A 21,811-nucleotide genomic window follows, 5' to 3' on the forward strand; every position below is an offset into this window, starting at 1 on the left:
TCTAGTGGCTGTCTGTTCCAACGCCCCTCCTTAAGCCTAAGTGGGGAAAGATGAAAAGAACATTCTCCCGGACAAAGGGGATGGAGCCATGTGATGAGGTGGGGCAGCCGGCGCGCCCCGGGGCCCCTCTGCCTCCCATGCAAAGCTCAGAACCAGGTGTCGGCCGGGCCTCCTGCTGCCTGGGCCCTTCTCCCACCTTCTCCAAACAACTGCAAATCACAGCTTCCCCTTCTGGTCATGGCTGCTTGAGGAAAACACCCAGGGCCCACCCCGGCTCGGGAGACACCAACCCACCCACCCACCCAGCGAGGCCATTTTGTACTGCAGCTTCTCGCCCCGGGGCAGGGGGGGGCGGCATGCTTGAGCAAACCCCATGAAAACACGGGTCTCCAAGGGCTCGCTCATTTGCCTTTAGTTTTTGAATGCAAATTCTCATGAAATAAGTTTCTCTTTTTCCACTGTGTGGGTGGTGGGAGGTCACCTCGAAAAGGGAGGTAGAGGGGTCTCCCCAGCCCTCCACCCCCTGGTGAAGAGAATTCCCCAGGTCGGACCCAGTGCGTGATCCAGGCAACCACATCAAGCACGAGTAGCTGCCTTTTCCATCCCCCACCCCTGAAAAGTTTCCCCTGTGATCAGTTGTAATTTGATTTCCCTCCCCCCCCCTTTTTTTTCTGCCATCCACTCGAAGAAGGGAGAGGAAAGTGGTTGCAGTGGGTGCTGCATTAATTAGTCTCTAGCCGATGGATGCAGAGGGTTCGGGTTTTCATGGGACATGCACCCACTCAGCTAACACTCATGCTTACTCATTTGGTCAGGCTCCAGCTCCCAGGAAGTAGTGCGGGGAGCTGAGGGCTTTAGGCCAGCATACAAGTGGAGCTTCCTCTGACATTAGCCTGAGTGGTGGAGAATGAAAGTCACCAAAAGCCCCAGGCCCTACACAGGGATCAGCAGGAGGCTTCACCTGTAAACTGCTAGACAGACACGTTTTCTGAGCTTTTAGGAGTGTATTGTTCCCCCCAGCGAGGACGGTGAATGCCTTGGGATGTGGCTTTGTCCATCTGTTTGCTCCTAAACGAAGCTTTCTAGAACATCCCTGATTACTCCAGTTCCTGGAGACTACTATCACAAAACCCACAGAGGTAGGAGGACTTGAAGAAACGGGGCAGGCCTCAGAGACAAATGACCTTGCTGAGCTACTAGTGTTGTCCCTGGAAGCCATTTGACCTGGGGTAAGTCAGTTAGCCTCCCAGAAGAAGGGCAGGACTCAGCAGTCAAATGGAGACCAGGACAATCCCCTTCTCAGAGCATTGACAGCACAAAGTAGTCGCCTGATAAATGTGGAGGAATCACTTTTCTAAACTCCACTGGGGGTAACCTGATTGCACGAGGCTCTGTCTAAATGCCTCCCCCCGAAAAAAGCAGGTTTAAAGCAGTCGAATTGGGGGTTCCATGACTTGCTTGCCAATCAACCCACATAACTCATTTTCTCTACAATCCTATCCTTATTTCAGACTCTTGCTCTGCACCAGACACGGACAGTACAGAATTGAGTAAGACCTAGGGAACTCCCATGTAGCTGGGCAATGACATATTTCTACCTTAAATAGAATCTGAAGGTACAATTTTCCCCCACCTTACCTTCTTTTTTTTTTATTTTCCCCTCTTCACCTTTTATCAGCCTGATCTCACTGACAGAGGTCATAATGCAAACCCAGACACTGTTCAGACCCCCTTCTGTGCAAGCATGGAAATTGCGCTAAGCGGGGCGTTTACCTAGCACCTAGGGTGCTGCCCCATGGAAAGAAGACATGGGAGGGGCTCTGAGGAGGAAGAAGAGGGCAGGGAGGTCTCTGACCCAGCCTGGCACTTCCCCAGTGAATGATTCTCAGACCACCTGCATCAGAGCCTCCAGAAAGTTGTCAAAAATGCAGATCACTGGGCCCCGCCCCAGATCTGCTCATCAGAATTCGATGATGGTGGAGGGGAACAACCCATGGAATTTCCTACAAGCCCCCTGGTTTGAGCCAAAAGTTTTCATCCCCAGACCCAACTTTTAGTCCTGCCCCTACTCTTAACACCCGATGAGCAATGAGAGAAGTCAGTTTGTCTCCGTAGGGTCCCTCTGGTCTCACTTGTAAAATGGGATGATGGGAGTGACTCTATAGCATGCCAGACATGATTCCTAGTGCTCTACACACATCATTCTCCCTCCTCCCAGCCTCCACAGGAAGTGATCTCTATCACAGACAGTCCAGTGCCCTGGAAGGGAACCTGCAACAGATCTTTGACTAGACCCACCTTTTCCACCTGGGTCTTACTCATCCCACTTCTGGCCCCTGAGATGGTTCTAGGTGGAACGTGATCATTCAACTTTTTACACTGAATGTACAACTTCTGCCCTTGTAATGGAGACCATACAAAATACACCTCGTCCATCAGACCATGATTTCACGGTGCCTAGAATGGGGCTAAAGATTTGGGTTTTTTTTAAAGCAAATTAACATAAAGAAAGACACTGTTAAGTAAATAGTAGTGCTGGTGGTATTCAGTAGCATCAGGAGAGCAGGTGGCCAGGGACAGAGTCTGCCCCCTCTGCCGCTAGGTGACTGGGTTTTTAGACTAGGCACTCGGCCTGCTACCATGTGCTCCTGAGCTAGTCTCTCCACCTCGCTGTGCCCTCTGAGAGCCTCAAGATCTACTCGGTCCAATCTGCTTCATCTCAGAGATGGGACAGCCAAGGCGTGGGACAGAACAGAACTTGTGGACCACTGTGCCTCACTTTTCAACCCACAATATAGGACCCACGGGTACAACCTATGGTTTGTGGTGATCAACAGAACTTGGTAGATCTCCTATCAGGCGAGTCTGCCCAGCCCCGTCTGATTGGTTAGTTGTGTGTGTATGTTTCCTGTAAAAGACATTGAAAGCAAGGCCTGCTTGGACCCTCTGGAGGCCATGGATTTGGGCACGATTCAAGGGCGTGCAAAACCAGAAGCTGAAAGCACTGGGTTGTTTAGCTCCTTGCCAACCAACTGCACTCGGCTGCTGGTGCCAACTTGGAAACCTCATTTGGAGTCAGCGTTTGTCCCAACCTGTCAAGGAGCAAGCGCTAATTGGGGAGAGCCTGGTAATTACATGCCAAGAAGAGCTCTGTGGCCTAGGGACATGGCCAGGAGCTTCAACAACCCTCATGCTCCTGCTGCAGGTTACTAAACACTCTCCCAGCCTTTGTTTCTTCATTTTTTAAATAAGAATATATATTCTCTAGGGTTGTATGGAGCATTGGGAGTCCTGAAAGGCTGGCTTTGCTAGAGTTATAAATGGAAACTACTGAAAGGTTTTTAGCATTTAAAAAGAAATGGTAATGATTCCAAGAGGCATAATAATGCTAAAAAAGGCCTGTCCTCCTTTGACCAAGTAATATCTGTGGCTAGTGAGTTCTGCCTGGGTCTCCTTCCTTTTTTGGATTCATTTCCCATTTTACACTTTTGTACAGTTCGTTCACTATGACACACTTTCAAGTTGAGCCATCAGTAAATATCTGGTCTTCCGGATTTCATCTTCTGTTCTCACCAAATGGATTTTGTTTTTAGAAGAACAGAATATTTTCAAATTTGCACATCCAGAGGCTTTTCAAAATTTAGGACACCATTGGCTGAAATTGGTCTTGGACTATGTGATGCTAATCCCACCCATCCCATAAACATGATATTAGCATGCCCCCCCCCGCCCCCCCCCGTCCAACTGCTCCATGGAGGTGGGTTCTGTACATACATTGCGTCATGAGTCCAACCCCAGTCGTACAGGGTAGATTTTGGTATTTCCCATTTTTATACATGAAGAAATCAAGCTCAGATTGGTTAAAAATAAATCTCTCCCCAAATCACAGAACAATTAAGTGATGGAAGTAGAATTTAAGCCAGGTCTGATTGATTCCAAAGCCCATTCTCTCTTCTGAAAAATCCTCTCTGGGTTTCTTGCCTATGCGAGACACACTTCTTCATTAGCTTTGTTTCCTTATCTTAAATCTGCGATAATCCGGTCCGTGCCTCTCCCCGAGGCCAATCACTTATCTGATTTAATTCCAGGGCTCAGCTCTCCCCAAAACCTGGGGCTGCAGGGGGACCTGACAGTGTGTTCAAGCTCTAGGAGTGAACTTGATTTTCCTACTTCGCGTGTACGTTACCACAGGGCCTGGTAAGACAGGTGGCAGGAATGCACATGAAATCCCTAGCGAAGGACCACACCAAGGCCATCGCTTTTAAGCAAAAGCCCCACCTCGAGGCTTTCTCAGCGACATGGAAGTGTTATTGCTGTAAAAACATCACTATTACGGAAATTCCACAGGAAGCTCCACGCTGGTATTGTGAAATTGAAATTCTCCAGCCCCTGAAGCCTCTTTCCGCTATTGAGACAATTGTTTTGATAATGGGATCGTGGTTTTTGTTTCTGTTTTTAAAGTAAGGAGAGGCGGTTGTTCTGTTCACAGTCTTCACGGTGAAGCAGACATCAAAGCCCCAACCCCCGCAGAGACACAGGGTCTATTTCAAGGTTCTGTGATGGTCGCAGATAGCAAAAGCTGTGCCTCTCCTTCCAGCCTTGTTTTTCACATTTTTCACAAGGGGCTGGTTCTGCGATGACCGCCCACCATGCTGCTGCGACAAATCAGGTCTCCTTCCCTTGGGCTGCGTTAGCACAGGGATGTCTCCTCATCTTCATTCCTTAAACCTGCCCTGAGCATCGGAGATGGGACAGCAGGATCTGGGCGGGGGCTGGAGGACAGCTCCTTGTGGAGTTCACTCATTCCCCGGGAGTCCTGCAAACTCCAGAATACAACCTGGGTAATTGCTTCAGAGGAAAAGCCTAGAGCTTTACCCCGAGGTGGGGGTAAAGCAGGAGCACCAGACAAACCTCCCGGGGGTGGGGGTGGGGGGTGGGAGGGATGAGAAATGGGAGAGCAGGTGCTTTCCTGGCAGAGGGAGCAGCCTGTCCGTGGGCTCTGGGGACCCGGCATCCCGGCAAATTGAGAAGAACACGACGGCTCGTCACACTGCTCCTGAGCAGTGGAGACCATGTTAATAAGCAGCTCCTTCATATTTGGGACCATTAACCCAGATTTCCATCATGAAGGTGTCTCCCAACCCCTCTTTTTCCAGACTAAAGCAGGCCGCGGAGGGGAAGGATGCAGCCACACTCAGAGTGCAAAGTCAGCCTCAAAATCAGCCCGCTTTACTGGGAAGCTGACCAGATCCTCTGTGTGGGGCCCCCCTTCATGGGCACCTCAGCTTCCTAGAGACTGTACCCAGTTTTGTATTTGCAATTTCCTTTCTGTTCTTTTTCTTAAGGAGGATTTCCAAATTTGCATGAGCTTCATGCCTCACAAAATCTGGATCCACCCTTTATCAGAACTCGGGACTTCTGGTTTCAAGTCCAACTGCAGTGCTGCCTCCTGCTATTGAGCTGGGGTCTGGGCTACACAAGGAAAGAATCCTTTTGTTTTTTTTCTTAAATCTAGCAAAGCAGAATGGGAGGGAGGGGTCTCTGTAGGCTCCGGGGAGGCTCTGCTGGGTCAGCCATTCCCTGGCCAGGCCCTGCTCCTTCTCATGAGACCTGACTCCTTTCAGCGACTTCAGCCAGCATGAATCACTTTGGTTTCCATTTCACGCCTAAAAATGCTTGCTTTCATCTGCTTTATTGTCTGTGGCTCAGCTTCCCCAAATGAACAATATATCTGAATGTGTTGTTGCATGGTGGTAAGTGGCTTCTGATTCACTCTCACACATTCTACTCCTGAAGCTATCTTTGGGGTTACTCTGTCCGGGCACTGGTGAGCCACAGAGTCCCGGACATAGGAGTTGTAAGGGGTGAGGGTCTAGAAGTCCCAGCATGGGGGTGTCTGGATCCCAGAAAGTGGCCAGTTTGGGCCACCAAGACTGCCATGCCCCAGTGCTGGGATTTCTTCCGGTTTTCCTGGGGTGAAGGGGGCGGGTGATGACCCTTCCCATGATTATTTATGGATTCTCTAGAACGTGAGCTCTATTTGAGCAGGCAGACTTGGCTTGCTTTGTTCGCCATGTTTGGCCCAGATACTCAATGAACAATTGCTGAGGGAATGAATACATGGTAAGTTACCCAGAATTTTGAGTTCAGATGCCCAGCCAGCAGATGGAGGGATAAACCCAACATCAGAGCAAACAGGTACTGAATCAGCCCATTCTTAAGGTATATTATTTCCCAAAAACTATACCTCGCATCTAATGCACCCAAATTCCAGCAAACCGCTAAGGCTGTATAAAACAGGATTTTGCTTAGTGCCAAAAAGTGAATTCACATATTATCACTCCTTCTCTAGCTGACAGTAAGCTATACTCACATGAACCAGACAGAATGCTTTCCTTTTCAAAATGTCACTAGAATTACTTTCAATGTACATATGATGAAAAGCAGTTACTTTTTCTCCCACCCCTACCCCAAAGTCCCTATTAAATAGACCCCCAGCATGGTGCCTTATATCCTACAAAGAAGAAGTGCTTTGGGGAGTTTCAGAGTTAGAGTCTTTGAGTCCCGGCGGGTCCTCAGAACTCATGTAGCCCAATCACAACACACCCTATCCCAGTATGTGGACTATGGGGACCCACAGGCCCCAGGGAGGGTAATAATAAAAGAAGCTTTTATGGCCCCTTATCATTCATGGGGCACTGCTGCATAATTTCATCTCATCTCCAGATGGACCCTGCAGTGAGGTAGCATTAGCCCCACTTTAAAGATGGGGAAATTGAGGCTAGTAGGCATTTGGGGACTTGGGCAAGATGACAGGGATCAGTAGACACAGCGGCAAACCTTCAAGCCAGATCTTGTGACTCCAGCTCAAGGACCTCAGGATCCCCACTTCTCAGAGGAGAATGTCAGGGCCAAGGTGGGCTTGCAAATGGAAGGGGATCACCGACCTTGGGTTCCTTACAGCTCCCTGTGCCACCATCCCTGAGGAGAGGAGAGCCTGCTATAAACTGCTATTCCAAAGCAAGTCATGTATCTCCAGCTGAGAAGTCCACAGGAGGGACTCGTCTTGGCCCTCCCCTCCCCGGGGTGGGTCGCCTTTTGGTTCCCTGTGAAGGAGAACACACCTTGGCTTTGTTTCCCCAGGACTGGATAGCGACTTCCTGGCTGTGCTGAGTGATTATCCATCTCCTGACATCAGCCCCCCCATATTCCGCCGAGGGGAGAAACTACGAGTGATTTCTGAGTGAGTTGGCTTTCCAAATGTTTCACAATCCCTTAAAAAGGGTGAACTCAATTTGAATGGGAATCGTTAGATTTTAGCTATAGTTGTCCAACTCCACTCGGGCCCTGGTCCTATTCTGAGTTGAGAAATTTGGCCCATACAGCAGATCCTTGGGCTTAATTTTTAATACTGCCAGTGCTCTAAAGTCTTCAGTGGTTCCCCATTGCCTGGTGGGTTAAATTTAAATTCCTTAACTTGGCTTTTGAGACCCTGTACGGTCCAACTTCTGCTTCCCATGTTGGTCTCATCTTCCACCCATGCAGTGTTGATATTTTCTACCCTGCCTGGGGGCTCAGGCAGGAGGACCCAGGGGTCTAAGAAAGCTTCTGATGATAAACAAAGTATTGCCTTCCATCCTGCTGTCTCTCCATGACTCAAAATGGGCTATAGAACAGATAGGGGGCTCTAAGCTCCTTTTACTTAGATTCTCATTGATACAGACAAACTACCTTGGTTATATTGCAGGGTGTAATTCCGCATAGTAAACATTTGGTTTTAAAAAGCCCCCAATTCTGACACACTCACTGTGGATCCCCAAAAGGTGGCTAGTGTCAGCTATGTGGGAAGGGTTCTTGGTTAGCTTGGAATGAGGGAGACACTTAAAAAGTATAGTTTCATATGGAGAACTTTGGCCAATGGTAGGTTTGAAAAAGAAACGGCCTTACATGGCCCGGGTTAAATCTGATTACTCTGTTCATGAGTTCGCTTTGCCACTCACCCGTCCACCCTCTCCTGTCTGTTCTTGTTCTTCCAGCGAAGGGGGCTGGTGGAAAGCCATTTCCCTTAGCACTGGTCGAGAGAGTTATATTCCTGGAATATGTGTGGCCAGAGTTTACCACGGGTGAGTACATTTCTGAAATGGCATCTACGAAGCATGATATCGATGTTAGTGATGGCTGAGCACGCACAGAGAGATTCCGGTGTGGCACCGTGGAAAGGAAGTTTCCAGACAGTCACTCTTACTCTCGCTCAGTCCATAAGGAAGGGTGTCATCTTGGCGAACCCCTTGCCCTATCTGAGACTCAGTTTCCCCATCAGTAAGACAAGGGGGCTGGACCTTTCGGCTCCAATGCTGCATTCCTGGCACATAGCGATACACATTCAGCAACCATGATCAAAGGGGCACAGCTGCTAAAAGTCCTGCCTCTGTCCCCTGCAGGCCGTGCAACAGTGGGCAAGCTCCTCAACAGCTCCTGTCTTGGCTTCCTTTCTTCATCTGTCAGACAGAGATCACAATACAGAATGACAGGGGCCAGAATAGATAGTAAGACCAAAGTACAGGGCTGTGAGGATGATGAGGTGGATAGTACATGGGTAGTTCTTGGAACAATGCCCAGCATTACAGTAAGCACTTGGTACATCTTAGCTAGATTCTTATCAAATCCTATCCAGAACACAGAGAACACTTATTGCCCAAAACACTTACGTACCCAACTTGACAAATGCAGAAGTCAGGCCGAAAAGGAGAAATTCGAAAGAATCGGGCATGAGAGAGAAGCAGACAAGCACACTACCTTCCCCTGCAGGTGTGCAGATGGGGGGCTTTGGAGACCAGCACCCCTGGGCTGGAATACGCATGGCTCAGTTCCCTGGCTTCCATGGTAGGAGCCCCCCACAAGTGCCAGGGGAAAGTTACTTCACCTCCTTGACCCCCAGTCTCCTCATCTGGCAAGCTACCAAGGCCAGACCTCGGCATACAGGAAGGAAGAAAGAGAAGCATTACTTTTTTTATTTGGAGGGGTCCAGAAATAACAGCTTTACACACTCACCCCTGCCGAAAGCAGAGGTAACTGCCTGCGTATTTTGCAGAATGTAACTCCGTGCATTTAACTGCAATGTCACAGATTTTGATTATGAATACCAAAAGCCATTTCTGAGCCAAGGATGATGAAGGGGAGCAGAGGTGGGACAAAAGCAGCTGTGACAGCCATGGTCTGAAAGAGATGTCAGTCAAAGTAACTCTTTCGAGTCAGCTGTGTGTCACTGACCCATCTGCTCATTTAGCAAACATGCATCAACACTTTCATGTTGAAGATGTGGTACCGCATGTTGGCAGGGGCTCGGTGGTGGGGAGCCTGGAGGAGTAAGATGTAATCACAGCCCACTGGAGCTTACCCTCTAGTAGATGCAATAAATGTCTTTAAAATATCGACTAGGAAGAGAGGCAGTGCAGGAGAATGGTTATGGAATTCAAGGTCCGAGGAAAATGCATTGCAAGTCTAGCTTTACCAGTTGCTGATATGCAGTAACTTGGACAAATTACTTACTCTGACCCTCAGTATCCTCATCAGTGAAAGGGAGGCAAGACTACCCTTCTTAGAGGGTGTATGTGAGGATCAGATTTCAATGCCTATAATATGCATAATGCCCATAATTAGTATTCATATATGGCTGTCGCTATTGTTTTTCTTGTATTCATTTTTATGAGTGGAATTTCCTGGGACGATGAATATTGGTCACAGACACTAAGCGCGTATGTTGTGCAGAACTAAAGGGGTAGTTAAAATATTAGGCCGACTCATGATCTTAACACAAAAAGTGCTCTTCGAGGCCAGTACATAAATAAACGGTATCTGATTATAAGTCTATGGTCTTATAACAGCCTCGCAGCCATGGTGCTAAAAGGACTCGCTTGTGTGCCTTGGGGATAGCAAAGGATGCGATGCAGTGAAGCATTAATATTTGCCACAGCATATGCACTAGTTCAGACCTATGGATTAAAAGCCAGGGTTCACTCCCTGAAATACGGAGACTGTTAAAAAGGAGGTATAATTGCTTCTGAGTACACTCCAGCCAAGTGCTAACGAAGCATTTTCTTCCACGCTGGGATCTGTCTGAGGCTGTTCTGAAAAATGAGGAAGTGCCCACTTCCTTAGAACACAGATTCCTTTGTGCATGGAGCTGCTTCCGAAAGCATATTCAAGAGTGTTGGCTGTCGTATGGAAGGTGAACATTCTGTTGGAAAGTTGGACCACAGTGTTACAACCGCTTTTTTTTTTTTTTACTGTTAGGTGAAAAAAAAAAGCAAGAAATACAGAAACACATGTCAATGCATCGTGCAATGACAACTTTGTTTAAAATATGTTGAACAAGAGAAGATAGGAGGGGAATATAATGAATGCAATGTGGGGCTTGTTAAGTTGGTGGAATTATGCACCACCGTGTCTTTCTTGTGCCCATTTATTCATTCACAAATACACACCAAGCTCAATACCCTGGACACAAAGACAAACCCAAACAGACAGACATAGTCGCTGCCCTCATGGGGTGGTGAGGGAGCGGTGGGGAGGCTACAATACAAGGCAGAGACCTTAAACAAAATGCCAAACCTTATCGCGGTACCTTATCGAGGTTTAGCATGCTTCTATGTCATATAATACAGAGTGGGCACGGTCTGGCTGGCATTTGAGAACAAGATGAGAAAGGTATTTTATGCATCTTTGTGGCCTCGTTGTCTGATGTAATACCTGGCGTGGGGTAGGCACTCAGGAATTTTATCTGAATGATTAAAAGAAGGAAGGAAGGGAGGGAGGGAGGGAGGGAGGGAGGGAGAGAGGAAGGGCCAATTGGCCACCTCTTTTGAATCCCAACAGTTTTATAGGAACTGGACCTTGCTCTGAATTTCAGCACCACCTGCCTGGTTGGGGGAAGGTGTGCTCAGGATACTCATGCCTCCCTTCCCTTCTATTTCCCAGCTGGCTGTTTGAAGGGCTGGGCAGGGACAAGGCAGAGGAGCTGCTCCAGCTGCCAGACACGAAGATGGGCTCCTTCATGATCCGAGAGAGTGAGACGAAGAAAGGTGAGTGGCCTCCGACTCCCCTTTCCATGCCGGGGCTGAGAGCAGCAGGTTTTGTTCTGGACTGATTCATGACACGGCTCATTTTGCCTCCTCCCACAACACATGCAAACCCATCCGATCTGGTGAGCTCCCTGCAGCCCACACACCCCCGGAGAGGCCAGAGTGAAAGCTAGGGGCCCAGAGCCAGGGAGCGGGGGACCTGGCAGGGTGAGGCCACGGCCGGACTCAATGAGCCCCGCAGGCTCCCGCTGCGAAATGTCCCATCAACTGGGAAGCAAAACAAAGAGCAGGTGTAGGCAGCACTGGGCCCGAGTGAGCAGGCTTGGGACTAGGCCCGGCCCACGCTCACTAGCTCTGTGCCTTGGGCGGGTCCTTTACTTCTCCGAGGGCAGTATGTTCATCTGGGGTGCCATATGCAATCATGACTACGTTTATAGTGCTCTTGCTACACAGGAGACCTTCAGCACTGATTTCCACTGTGCCCTACGATGAATTCAGGCATCTTAGAGAATCAGGACAGGCAGATGTATGCCCTTACTTACGCACTATGATCATTATCGTTACAACTTCCTTACGTCTTACACATTAAGTAATTCAGTGAAAACAAAATAGCTGGACTCTTTGTCATGGTTCAGAACAAGGGCTCTGAATTCCAGTTTTGGCTGTATGCATTACTGACAGGCACCTGTCTCACTAAGCCTGGGTACCCTTTCCTCGAACAGGGGATTGACACTAGGAAGGTACTTAGCACAGTTTCTGGGGTGTGGCAAGCACTTTAACTCACAGGAGCAAGACCCTTCCCAGTTAGGGCTTTCCCAGACTAACTAAGAATAACACCATTTTAAAAACAAAAGATACATTCAGGTTCTTAGCCTGCTTCTTATATCCTCAATATCAGAGAAGAGGAAATGCAATATCTGAGAGTATTTCCCACATACCTACTAAGGGCCAGTACATTTTGGAGCTCGAGCCCTTCACCAAAATTAGCATCAGCCTTACTGTGGAGAAGCAGGGACCATCTACCTATGGTTAGAAAATTCAAGACAACTTTTCTCTCAAAAACTCTAATGTGCTAGGGGAAAACAAGATCAAAGCAAAGACCACATTTCCTGTGCATGCCCTGGCAGTCCCCAGAGGTGGGAGACCCAGACTCAGATAGGACTTCTAAGCTGGCATGGCCAAGTGAGGGAGGAACCCAGCTTGAGGTTCCAGAGCTGATCTAAAAATAAAGACGCTTTCAGGCAGATCTGCAGCCGAGCTGGGCCGGGGCTGGGCTGGGGGTGGGCGGGTGGCAGGCTCTGCTCCCTTGGGTATGCAAAGTTCTGATAATTTTCCACCTGCCACCTTTGACCTGCTCCTCACCATACTTCCAGTTCCTGTTAATGTTATAGGAAGATGCATGTTGGGCTTCAGAGGGCAGGCCTGGGGCAAAGGTAGGAATGCCCATCAGGACAAGGGTCAGACCCCAGATCTGCCATTTCCAAGCTGCGTGCCTCTGGCCATAGCACTCAGGGGCTCGGAGCTTCGTTTCTGCATCTGTAACATACTTGGGGACAGCACTTGGAAACAGCTTAGCCCATGAGCAGCCCGGAGAGGCAGCAGAGACTCAGTAAATGCTCATGCCCTTCACTCACTGTCTCGTGAGTGTTTGCACTCCTGGGACCCAAAGGACAGAGCAGAAGGCACCTAGGTCCAAGTCTCCCACTTTCCACTTGGGAAAATCGAGGCTAGGAGAGGGGAAGGTACTTGCCCCAACTTCTGCCCTTCCTAACCCCTACTGCATCACTACCTTCATGGTGCTTAAGGAGAAATGGCATGTTGGACATGTTTCTTAGGGATACCCAGAAAAAGTCTTAGCTGCTCCTTTTTCCAAATTTCTGAGAAAACCAAGCATAAGGCATAACCAAGAGGGAGCAGGGACCAGAAAGTGGTATGATGTGGTGGCTTTCCAGAAGAGGATGTGGAAGCACCTGGAATGGTAGGCTCACAGAGCAAAGACTAAGCAGGTGCACCTAAAAATCTGTGTGGCTAATGTGGTGGGGCCGCTAAAGGAGCGCGCTCCTGGGGTGTCTGCAGAGTGAGTGCAGTCCCTGAAGACGGGGTGCTAGCAGCTGCTCCTCCAAACGCAGGAGTGCACATCTGCGTTTGGGTATTCTCCTTGCATCCCAAGGCTGAGGGATTCTCTCCATCGCCGCCCTCGGCGGGGACCACGTGGGACGCCTCTGACCCGGCCCCCGTTTCCCACAGGTTTTTATTCTCTCTCGGTGAGACACAGGCAGGTGAAGCATTACCGCATCTTTCGCCTGCCGAACAACTGGTATTACATCTCCCCGAGGCTCACCTTCCAGTGCCTGGAGGACCTGGTGAATCACTATTCCGGTAAGAAGCACCCCATGGGGACAGATCAATGAAGCCCCTCTTGGTTAACTGCCCCGTGGTGCCTGTGTCTAGGACAGGCACGGGTCCCTGATTCATGCCAGGTGACTGACTTGGCTCTCACCCTGCTCCCTTAATCTGCTCTTTTCTTGTTAATGCAGACTGTAGGTTTCAAGTTAAAACAGGCTGCCTGCGAAGGCTGCGCAAGTAGGTAAAATGCAGCTAATCTCGACCTCACCCTCACCCTCTTTCCACATGCAGATGGAAAGAAATAGAATACCTCAATATTTGCAATGGCAAACTATTGGCATTTCCTCGTGGACCCCTGAGGTTTTGTTTGGAAATGCCACTCGTGTCCCTTCCTGCCTGGCAAAATCCTCCTCAGCCTTCAAGGCAACAGGAAGCCACCTTCTTGATATGTGCTAGGAGTCAGGATCAACTGCCTGTCTTCTCAGCTCCCATAAGTGCCGGCCTTTCCCTCGAATGGGGTCCCTCTGCCTCATGACCGAGTGAACTGTGTCCTAGTCTGGCTTTTCTGGCAAGCTCTAAAGACCGGGGCTGCACTTTGTTCCTGGAGATGCTTCTCCAGGCCCAGGAGGGAGGTCCCAGGTTCCACACCGCCAGGATGGGGAGTGCCCTCCAAGACGGCAGCAGCAGAGAGGGTTTTGATGGAGGTGACAGGGAAGAGTAGAGTCAAAAGAGGAGATCAGAGTTAGACTGTGCAGGCCTGAATGCCAGGTCAGGAGGTGACATTTTACCCATGGGATAAGGCGGAAATAGTAAAAAGTTGGCTCTGGAACCTCTGCGTTCACATCCCAGATCTTCTGGGCAACCCCGGGCTTGTTGTTCGCCTTTGTGCCTTGGGGTGTTGTGAGGAATCCTCGGGATGGTGGAGGGAAAGCGCTGAGGGGAGGGCCTGACACGTAAAGGTGGGCTCCTGCTCACATTGGCCGCTGTCCCCAAGACCACGACTCCTCCTTCCTCCTCCCTTCCCCTGCCTGTTAGAGGGAGGAAGAAGTTGCTCTCATGTTGTATGTGTCTTCCCACTTCCGGTTCCAGACCTCACACCCCTGGGTATCTTTGCTAGCATTCTACAGGGTGTGGGGTTTTGAAGGCCGTTTCAAGGTGAAAGGAGCCCACAGGGCTTGGGTTATCACACCTGCCCAGTGAGAAGAAGGGCAGGGCATAGAGGTGGAATGGTCTCTTGGGAGACACAGGCCCAAGCTCAGAGCCAGGCTCTGGGAGACATTGGGAAGAGACCTCCATCTCTCAGCTGCAGCACCCCGTTCATGCAAGGTGGATGCGAACAGCCCCCTGGCAGGTGGTGGCAATGACTGGCTTGTTCATGTAACGTGTACCCTAATGTAGTGTAATTACGGAATGGGGCAAATGCAAAATAAGTGATACCAAATGTTACTTCTTTGATGCCTGGAAACCTAGCAGCTTAGCTAAAAATGAAAGAGGAAGGGAGTCCTGGAGATAGTCGACTTTTACTGATTATGAGTAAAGGTTGGTTGTGGTATTTGGCTTTTAATAACAATCATCAGAGGGGTGGGGAGACCATAAGTTTTGCATAGACAAAAGCAAACATGAAAAGGATGCTGTTCCAGCAAAGATTGTACAGACTGGGAGACCCACGAGGCGTCCAGGCCAAGAGCACCCAAGCGGCTTGCCCCAATGCAAGAGCATCGCCTTCCAGAAATATGTCCCCGGACACTGTGTCAGGGGCTTCCTGTGCCCCTGGGGACCCCCCAAATGGAAACAAGGTGGCCAGTTTTACCTCCCTCCAGATTCTACCCAGAGACACAAAATCAGAAAAATTTTGTGCTAAGGGCTCTGAACAGACATCTTAGTGTTCCAGGTGGCTTATATTTATTACCTGGTGCCTTGGGAAAATTCATTAACATCTTGGAGCCTCAGTTTCTTCATCTCTAAAATGGGGACTTCAGTCCCCATGCCTCTTATGAGACTATTGTTAGGACCAAACACAAAACCATGAGTGTAAAGGTCTGGCCCCTAAAGATCCCATGCATGGTGGTGACTGAGAGGACAGAGGAGGTGGGGCACAAGTCCCCAAATATGGCCAGGAAAGCAAAGGGCTGAAAAGGGGGACCCCTGAATGTAGAGTGTTTGGGAGCCCAGGTGTGTGAGAGGAATAAGCGTTCTGGAAAATTCTACAGAGTGGGGAAACTGAGGGGAGTGTGTCCAGACCTCAGAGGCAGATAGGACCTCTCTCTCCCCCATTTTGGAGGTAATGGATTGCCTTCGGAACAAGTATCTGGTTCCGAGTCGATGAGGCAGGTTCGGATCACATCTCTGTGACCTTGAGCAAGTGACCTGAGCCCAGGGATCCTCCTCCAAGTGGGCGTAAAAATACTGCCGCTCAGAGCTGTGGGGGCCACGCTGAGATGAAGCGTGGGGGTTAGCTGAGCACTGCGCTCAGGTGGGGTGCTGGAGGTGTTGGTCCTTTTACTCTTTGTGGGGATTCTGGCTCGCCCTCAGGGTTAACCTCTCACAAACCCCCTCCGCCCCGTGCTGTCTCCTGGCATTGGTGGCTTCAGTCTGCGTCCAGCTCCGTCTCCCTCACCTCTTAACCTGGGAGGTCGTTTCAATTTCCAGCCCAGGAGAGATGCACATCCAGTTAAGCTCCCCCTAATCTCAGGGTCCAATCTCGCATTTTTCGACCAGTGTGGGTGGACATTTGAGTTCACGGTGAAAGTCAGACGGAACACCAAGAAACAAGGCATTATTGGCTGCCACACTCTGCTAGCCTGGGTTTGCTTCTTCAGCTACAACCTCCTTTTGTTCCTTGGCAAGAGCACCCAGAGCTCCCTAAATAAGTTGGGAGGCGGAGACGGCCAGAAGTAAATGTGCTCCCTTAAACCTGGCCAGGGGGCTCTGTCCTGCTGCAAGCCAGCAATGTCTCATGTCCTCAGCCACTCCGTGCCCCCTGCCCTGGGGTCTACAACCTGAACAAAGCCACACTGGATTTTCTCTGTCTCTAAGAACGTTTGAGGGGCGCCTAGGAGGCTCAGTCAGTTGGGTGTCTGCCTTCAGCTCAGGTCATGGATCCGGGAGTTCCAGGATCTAGCCCTGCATTGGGCTCCCTGCTCAGCAGGGGGTCTGCTTCTCACTCTGACCCTCCCTTGCCTCATGCTCTCTGGTTGTCACTCTCTGTCTCTCAAATAAATACTTAAAATCTTTAAAAAAAAAAAAAAAAAGTCTGAGCACAGCCAGAACCAAAGCTTTCCCACAGCCATGGGAGGTGGAGGCTAGAACCTGATGATCCTGGGGAGATGAGCGACCCTGGGAGGGATGTTAGGGGAAAGGGAAGCAATGGATTATTTAATTTTCATTCTCTTTGTGCATGAGCATCCAGGCTAGAGAAGAGAGATACTTCTTCATTTTTTCCTTTGTCCACTTTCTCTTGCTTGCCTTTATCTTTGTCTAAGTCTTCCTCCTTCTTTTCTGGTGTCTTTTCTTTTTTTGTTCTGTGTTTACTCCCTCCCCCTCCCTCCCTCCCACCTTTCTTTATTCCTGCCCTCCTGCTCGCTCCCTCTTCCTTCCTGTTTTCTTTCTGGGCGTGTTCTATTCTCCTGTCTTCCTGCACATGCATGAGCCACCTGTGCACGAGGAAGCGCTGTTCCTCGGACTTGGACCCCACCTTGCACATGGCACACGTGATGGAGCCATGCTCGAGAGTGAAACCCTAGAGGCCGGGCCTCCTGTCAGCTGTTCTCACTTGTTAGCCTGTCCTCTCAGTGTGTGGTCCAGGAAACTGAGTCTCGGAGAGGGTCAAAGGGATTCACAATCAGGAGCGTAGTTGAAATCCAAATCCAAGTGTAGTTGATCCTGGAGCCAATGTTTTTTTTTGTTTGTTTGTTTGTTTTAACCGTTATGTAGTCAGTTTTATCTTTTTATTTTCTAATCACACTTTCTGGTTTAAATTTCATTTTCTAAAGGCTCCATGACAACATGAGATTATACAAAGATGGTAAAAGATTCAAGAAAGTCAGTCAACATTCCTAGCTGCTACGGCCTCACTTCCCATTTAATCCTTAACCTATGCTAATTCAGATGTCCTTCTCTTCATTTCCTGGCTGAGCAGCCACCTCTTTACCTTCCACAACTAGAGGCTAGTTTCTAGAAGGTGTCTTCCCATTGGCCCTTCCCGGAACTTCCATCTCTTGTTTTTTTTTTTTTAACTTTTTTATTGTTATGTTAATCACCATACAGTACATCATTAGTTTTTGATGTAGTGTTCCATGATTCATTGTTTGTGCATAACACCCAGTGTTCCATGCAGAACGTGCCCTCTTTAATACCCATCACCAGGCTAACCCGTCCTCCCACCCCCCTCCCCTCTAGAACCCTCAGTTTGTTTTTCAGAGTCCATTGTCTCTCATGGTTCGTCTCCCCCTCCTATTTCCCCCCCTTCATTCTTCCCTTCCTGTTGTCTTCTTCTTTTTTTCTTAACATATATTGCATTATTTGTTTCAGAGGTACAGATCTGTGATTCAACAGTCTTGCACAATTCACAGCGCTCACCATAGCACATACCCTCCCCAGTGTCTATCACCCAGTCACCGCATCCCTCCCATGCCACCCCCCACTCCAGCAACCCTCAGTTTGTTTCCTGAGATTAAGAATTCCTGGAGCAAATCTTACTGCTTCATGTGCTCCTCCTCTGAGCTAAGCACAGTCCATATTCAGGGCACATTAACATTTCTTAAGCAACTGGATACCTGACTCTCCACCCTGCCATGCCTCTTTCCTATCTTGGCCTCAGTTTCCCCATGTGAACAACCAGGGGGCTGTACTGGATGGTCCCTCAGGCCCTGCACCCCACGCTGGCTGGGGCATCCCAGGGTCACTGACCAGTTGTCTGCTTCCCTCCTTAGAGGTGGCTGATGGCCTCTGCTGTGTGCTGACCACACCCTGCCTCACTCAGAGCACGGCCACCCCGGCCGTGAGGGCCCCTGACTCGCCTGTCACCTTGCGCCAGAAGAACTTCGACTGGAAGAGGGTGCCCAGGTGGGGTGTGTGTGTGTGTGTGTGTGTGTCCTGCATGAATGTATGACCACCCCCAAACCTGTGTGAGAGCCTGACAGCTGAAAATACAGCAGGCTACAGCCCTCGCTGTGGAGAGCTGAGCGGGACACTGCAACCCAAAGAATCCCACTGTCCCCTGGGAGACCCTAACCCAGCTTCAGGCCTCACTGCCATTGCATTTCGTAGGATATCTGTAGTTGGGAATAGTGAGTTATCTTAACCAAACACTGATCCTAACATTCCACTGGCAAATTCAAAGAAAATCAGAGATCAGAATTGCCTGGGAGATGAAGAAAATCTACTCTTCCTTGTAAAAGTCATAAAGAAATATTCATTCAAATTTGCAGTTGGAAGTTATAGCCATTCGAGTTAATGGTGGTTCCGAGAGGTTAAGTGATTTCTCCAAGGTCACATGGCAACAAATATAAGAAGCAGAATTAGAACAATAAGTTAGAGAAATATTAACCTGGCTTTTTTTTCTTCTTTTTTTCCTTCTCCCATCTTCTTGTTCTCCCTCTCTCTATGTCCGTCTCTTCTTTCCCTTCCTCTGTCCCCATTCTTCGCACTCACAGACTGCAAGAGGACCCTGAGGGAGCCAGGAACCCACTTGGTGTAGATGAGTCCCTTTTCAGCTATGGCCTTCGAGAAAGCATCGCTTCCTACCTGTCCCTGACCAGCGATGACAACACCTCCTTCGATCGCAAGAAGAAAAGCATGTCCTTGATATACAGTGGGAGCAAGAGGAAGAGCTCCTTCTTCTCATCGCCACCATATTTTGAAGACTAGCCTAGAACAGACACCATTGTGTGTACCCAAGATAACAGAGGTTGGGACTGTCACCTGGGATCTGGCAGGGAGGCATGGTTCCCTGGCCCCTAGGGAGCCGCACATCTTCCAGAAGCCGAGAAAAGGCCCATGAAGACTCAAACTCACCTCTCCTCTGTCCACATCATGACAAAGGGAACCCCTCCCTGGTGTCTGATCAGTACTGAGACATCACGAAATGTTGAATCACGATGTGATCGGGGAACATTTCAGAAGAGCCCCATGTATGTGTGTGTGCTCGTTGTGTTTGTGGGAAAGATAAAGACATTATCTCACAAGAAAGTGCACAGGACTGTTCAACGAACTGTCCAGATGGTCACACTCTGAGCTCATTGGAGATAACTCTGGAGCGAGAAAAGCCTGGGAAGAAGATGAGCCACAAGCTGCGGTCTGGCCAGTCCAGGTTTGCAAATGGGTCCCCCGCCACGAGCTTTTCTAACCAACCCAGAAAGAGACCTTTGGTATGCAGCTCCTCTCTTTTTAAGGGAACTCAGTGACACTAAATGTTAATCTTCCTTATCATCCCTGAATCAGGAGATCCCAGTGGCCTGCTGGTGCCAGGAATCAGACAGCCTCCCTGTCTCTGTAGAGGGCGAGGCAAAGGGGAGAGAGGGAGGCTGCTTGTGGGAAAATGGGAGGGTCGCCTTGGAGCTGTGCAAGCTTTCCTGGTCTCCCCAGCCGTGGCTTTGCGGCACAGAAAGAGCTTCTCTGACAGGCTGGGACTCTTGCCAACAAAAATGCATCAGTTGTTTACTCATGGTTGCCTGAAGAGCTAACTGTGTTAAGTCCCATGTCAGGTTGAAAGAAAGAAAGAAAGGGAATAAAAGAAAAAAGGATCAGCAGAGGCACCCACAGTATAGACAGGGAGAAAAATCTACAGACAAATATCGTGAGAGTGGGTTGTAGAAGGAAAAATCAGCTCATGGCTCCGGGGGGACTGGGGCAGGCAATGGTGGCCCATGAGCTCATGTCTCAGGGCACCTTCGCAGAGGGTAAGTGCAGCTGGATTGAGTAGGCGAGAATGGTTGGCCTTTTTGGAAACGGCAAATTGACTAAATGCTAAAGAATTAATTCTAATTCTAAAGGATTAATTCATTTATGTGATTTTTCTGTATCATCAGTATTTTATTCTAAGAAGGGCCTGGCAGCCACATGAAGAAAACTGCTGAGCTCCAGGAAAGAGGGGAGGCAGAGTGGCTTTAATTCTGTCCTACTAATTTTAAGAGATGAGAGAGAAAGCACAGCAAAGTTCTAGAAAAGGAGAAGTATTTATCTTGAGACCGCCCATCCGGATCTTGTTAGGAAGGGGGCTGCAGATGCACCCATGACTCATTTTCCCCTGTTGCAAAGGGATTCGGCGGGGAGGGGTACCCGTGGAACCCTTCGCTGCCTGATACGAAATGTCTGTCTGTTCACCACACGCATTCCGTAGATCTGAGATCACTGTGCTGGTGTTACGTGTATATGCATTTACGTGATTTTCTGTATCATCAGACTCTTGTGTGTTTATACAAGAAGACATTTACGGTTTCCCCCAAGAACCCCTAAAGGCCATTTCAAGGGGCCAGCCGATGTGTGGGAAATGAATATAACACTGTGGACGCTGACTTCCACCACAAGGGAGGGTGACCTCGCAAAAGCCAGATGTTTGTACGGTGTCTTATGCATTGTTTTCCGTTGTAACTAGTATGCTGGGAACTTTCGGGGAGCACTCAGAGGCATTTCTAACTGGGAAGCATTACACTTTGCTAAATCATGTATTTATTTCTGATTAAAATATACCTAATAAATATTTAACCCTTGGCATGTGGGGAGACCTTTCTGGGCGAGGTGGGTGGGTGGCTCATTCGGAAGCATCTTTGGGTCTTGAATTTTCAGACAAACTTGCCCCTGGAGAGAGGTGAGAGCAAGGAACACCAAGAAGAACCGCACTGGTTAGCAGCTCAGCTTTTTCTTGAAGTGCAGCCTTAAGAAAACTGGATTTTGTGAATTTGGAGGGTGTCTTATCAAACTTGAAGGTGGACACGGGGGGTCAGGGGAGAGAACAACTTCTTAGCAATTGCTATGAGCATTCTGCCTCACCTAGGTAACTTCTGCGGATCACTTGTGATACCCCGGCTTTCTGTTTTTCCAAGAATTTATTTCTACACATATTTTTCTGGACACCTACTAAATGCCAGACGTGGCTCCAGACACTAGGGCTATAGCAGTGAAAACCAGATGAGGTCTCTGATATCACGGAGCTTGAGATCATAAATAAACAAGAAACTTTGTCACGGCAGGGAAGGTAGTGCAGAAAGTAACCTGGGCTGCTGGACCTGAGCGTGACGGGGTGAGGACTCATTTACCTAGATGCCTGCTTAGGAAAGGCCTCCCTGCCAGTAGATGCGTTTGAGCTCCCATATGAGCTGAGGCCTGAAAGATGAACAGCAAACAGCCAGGCAAATATCTAAAGGAAAACCGAAGGCAGTAGAGTT

The 21,811-nt window shown here is 49.1% G+C and overlaps 2 protein-coding genes across 3 annotated transcripts in view; one reads left to right on the forward strand and one right to left on the reverse strand.

Moving 5' to 3' along the window:
* SLA (Src like adaptor) overlaps positions 1–19,676 on the forward strand; it is a 33,219-nt gene extending 13,543 nt beyond the window's left edge. For both annotated transcript variants that reach the window (XM_045895846.2, XM_045895845.2), the window contains 6 exons: positions 7,144–7,243; positions 8,037–8,123; positions 10,978–11,081; positions 13,329–13,460; positions 18,359–18,491; positions 19,082–19,676. In XM_045895846.2, the coding sequence (XP_045751802.1) occupies positions 7,144–7,243; positions 8,037–8,123; positions 10,978–11,081; positions 13,329–13,460; positions 18,359–18,491; positions 19,082–19,295 (770 nt within the window). In that variant the 3' untranslated portion in view covers positions 19,296–19,676. The remainder of the gene's footprint in view (positions 1–7,143; positions 7,244–8,036; positions 8,124–10,977; positions 11,082–13,328; positions 13,461–18,358; positions 18,492–19,081) is intronic.
* The window catches only part of TG (thyroglobulin), a 241,089-nt gene that overhangs the window by 70,186 nt on the left and 149,092 nt on the right, over positions 1–21,811 (reverse strand). The window lies entirely within an intron of this gene.

The sequence above is a fragment of the Mirounga angustirostris genome, unplaced genomic scaffold (assembly GCF_029215605.1).
Source record: "Mirounga angustirostris isolate CCGP_5_RB_7025 unplaced genomic scaffold, mMirAng1.0.hap1 SCAF_4, whole genome shotgun sequence".
Classification (NCBI taxonomy): domain Eukaryota; kingdom Metazoa; phylum Chordata; class Mammalia; order Carnivora; family Phocidae; genus Mirounga; species Mirounga angustirostris.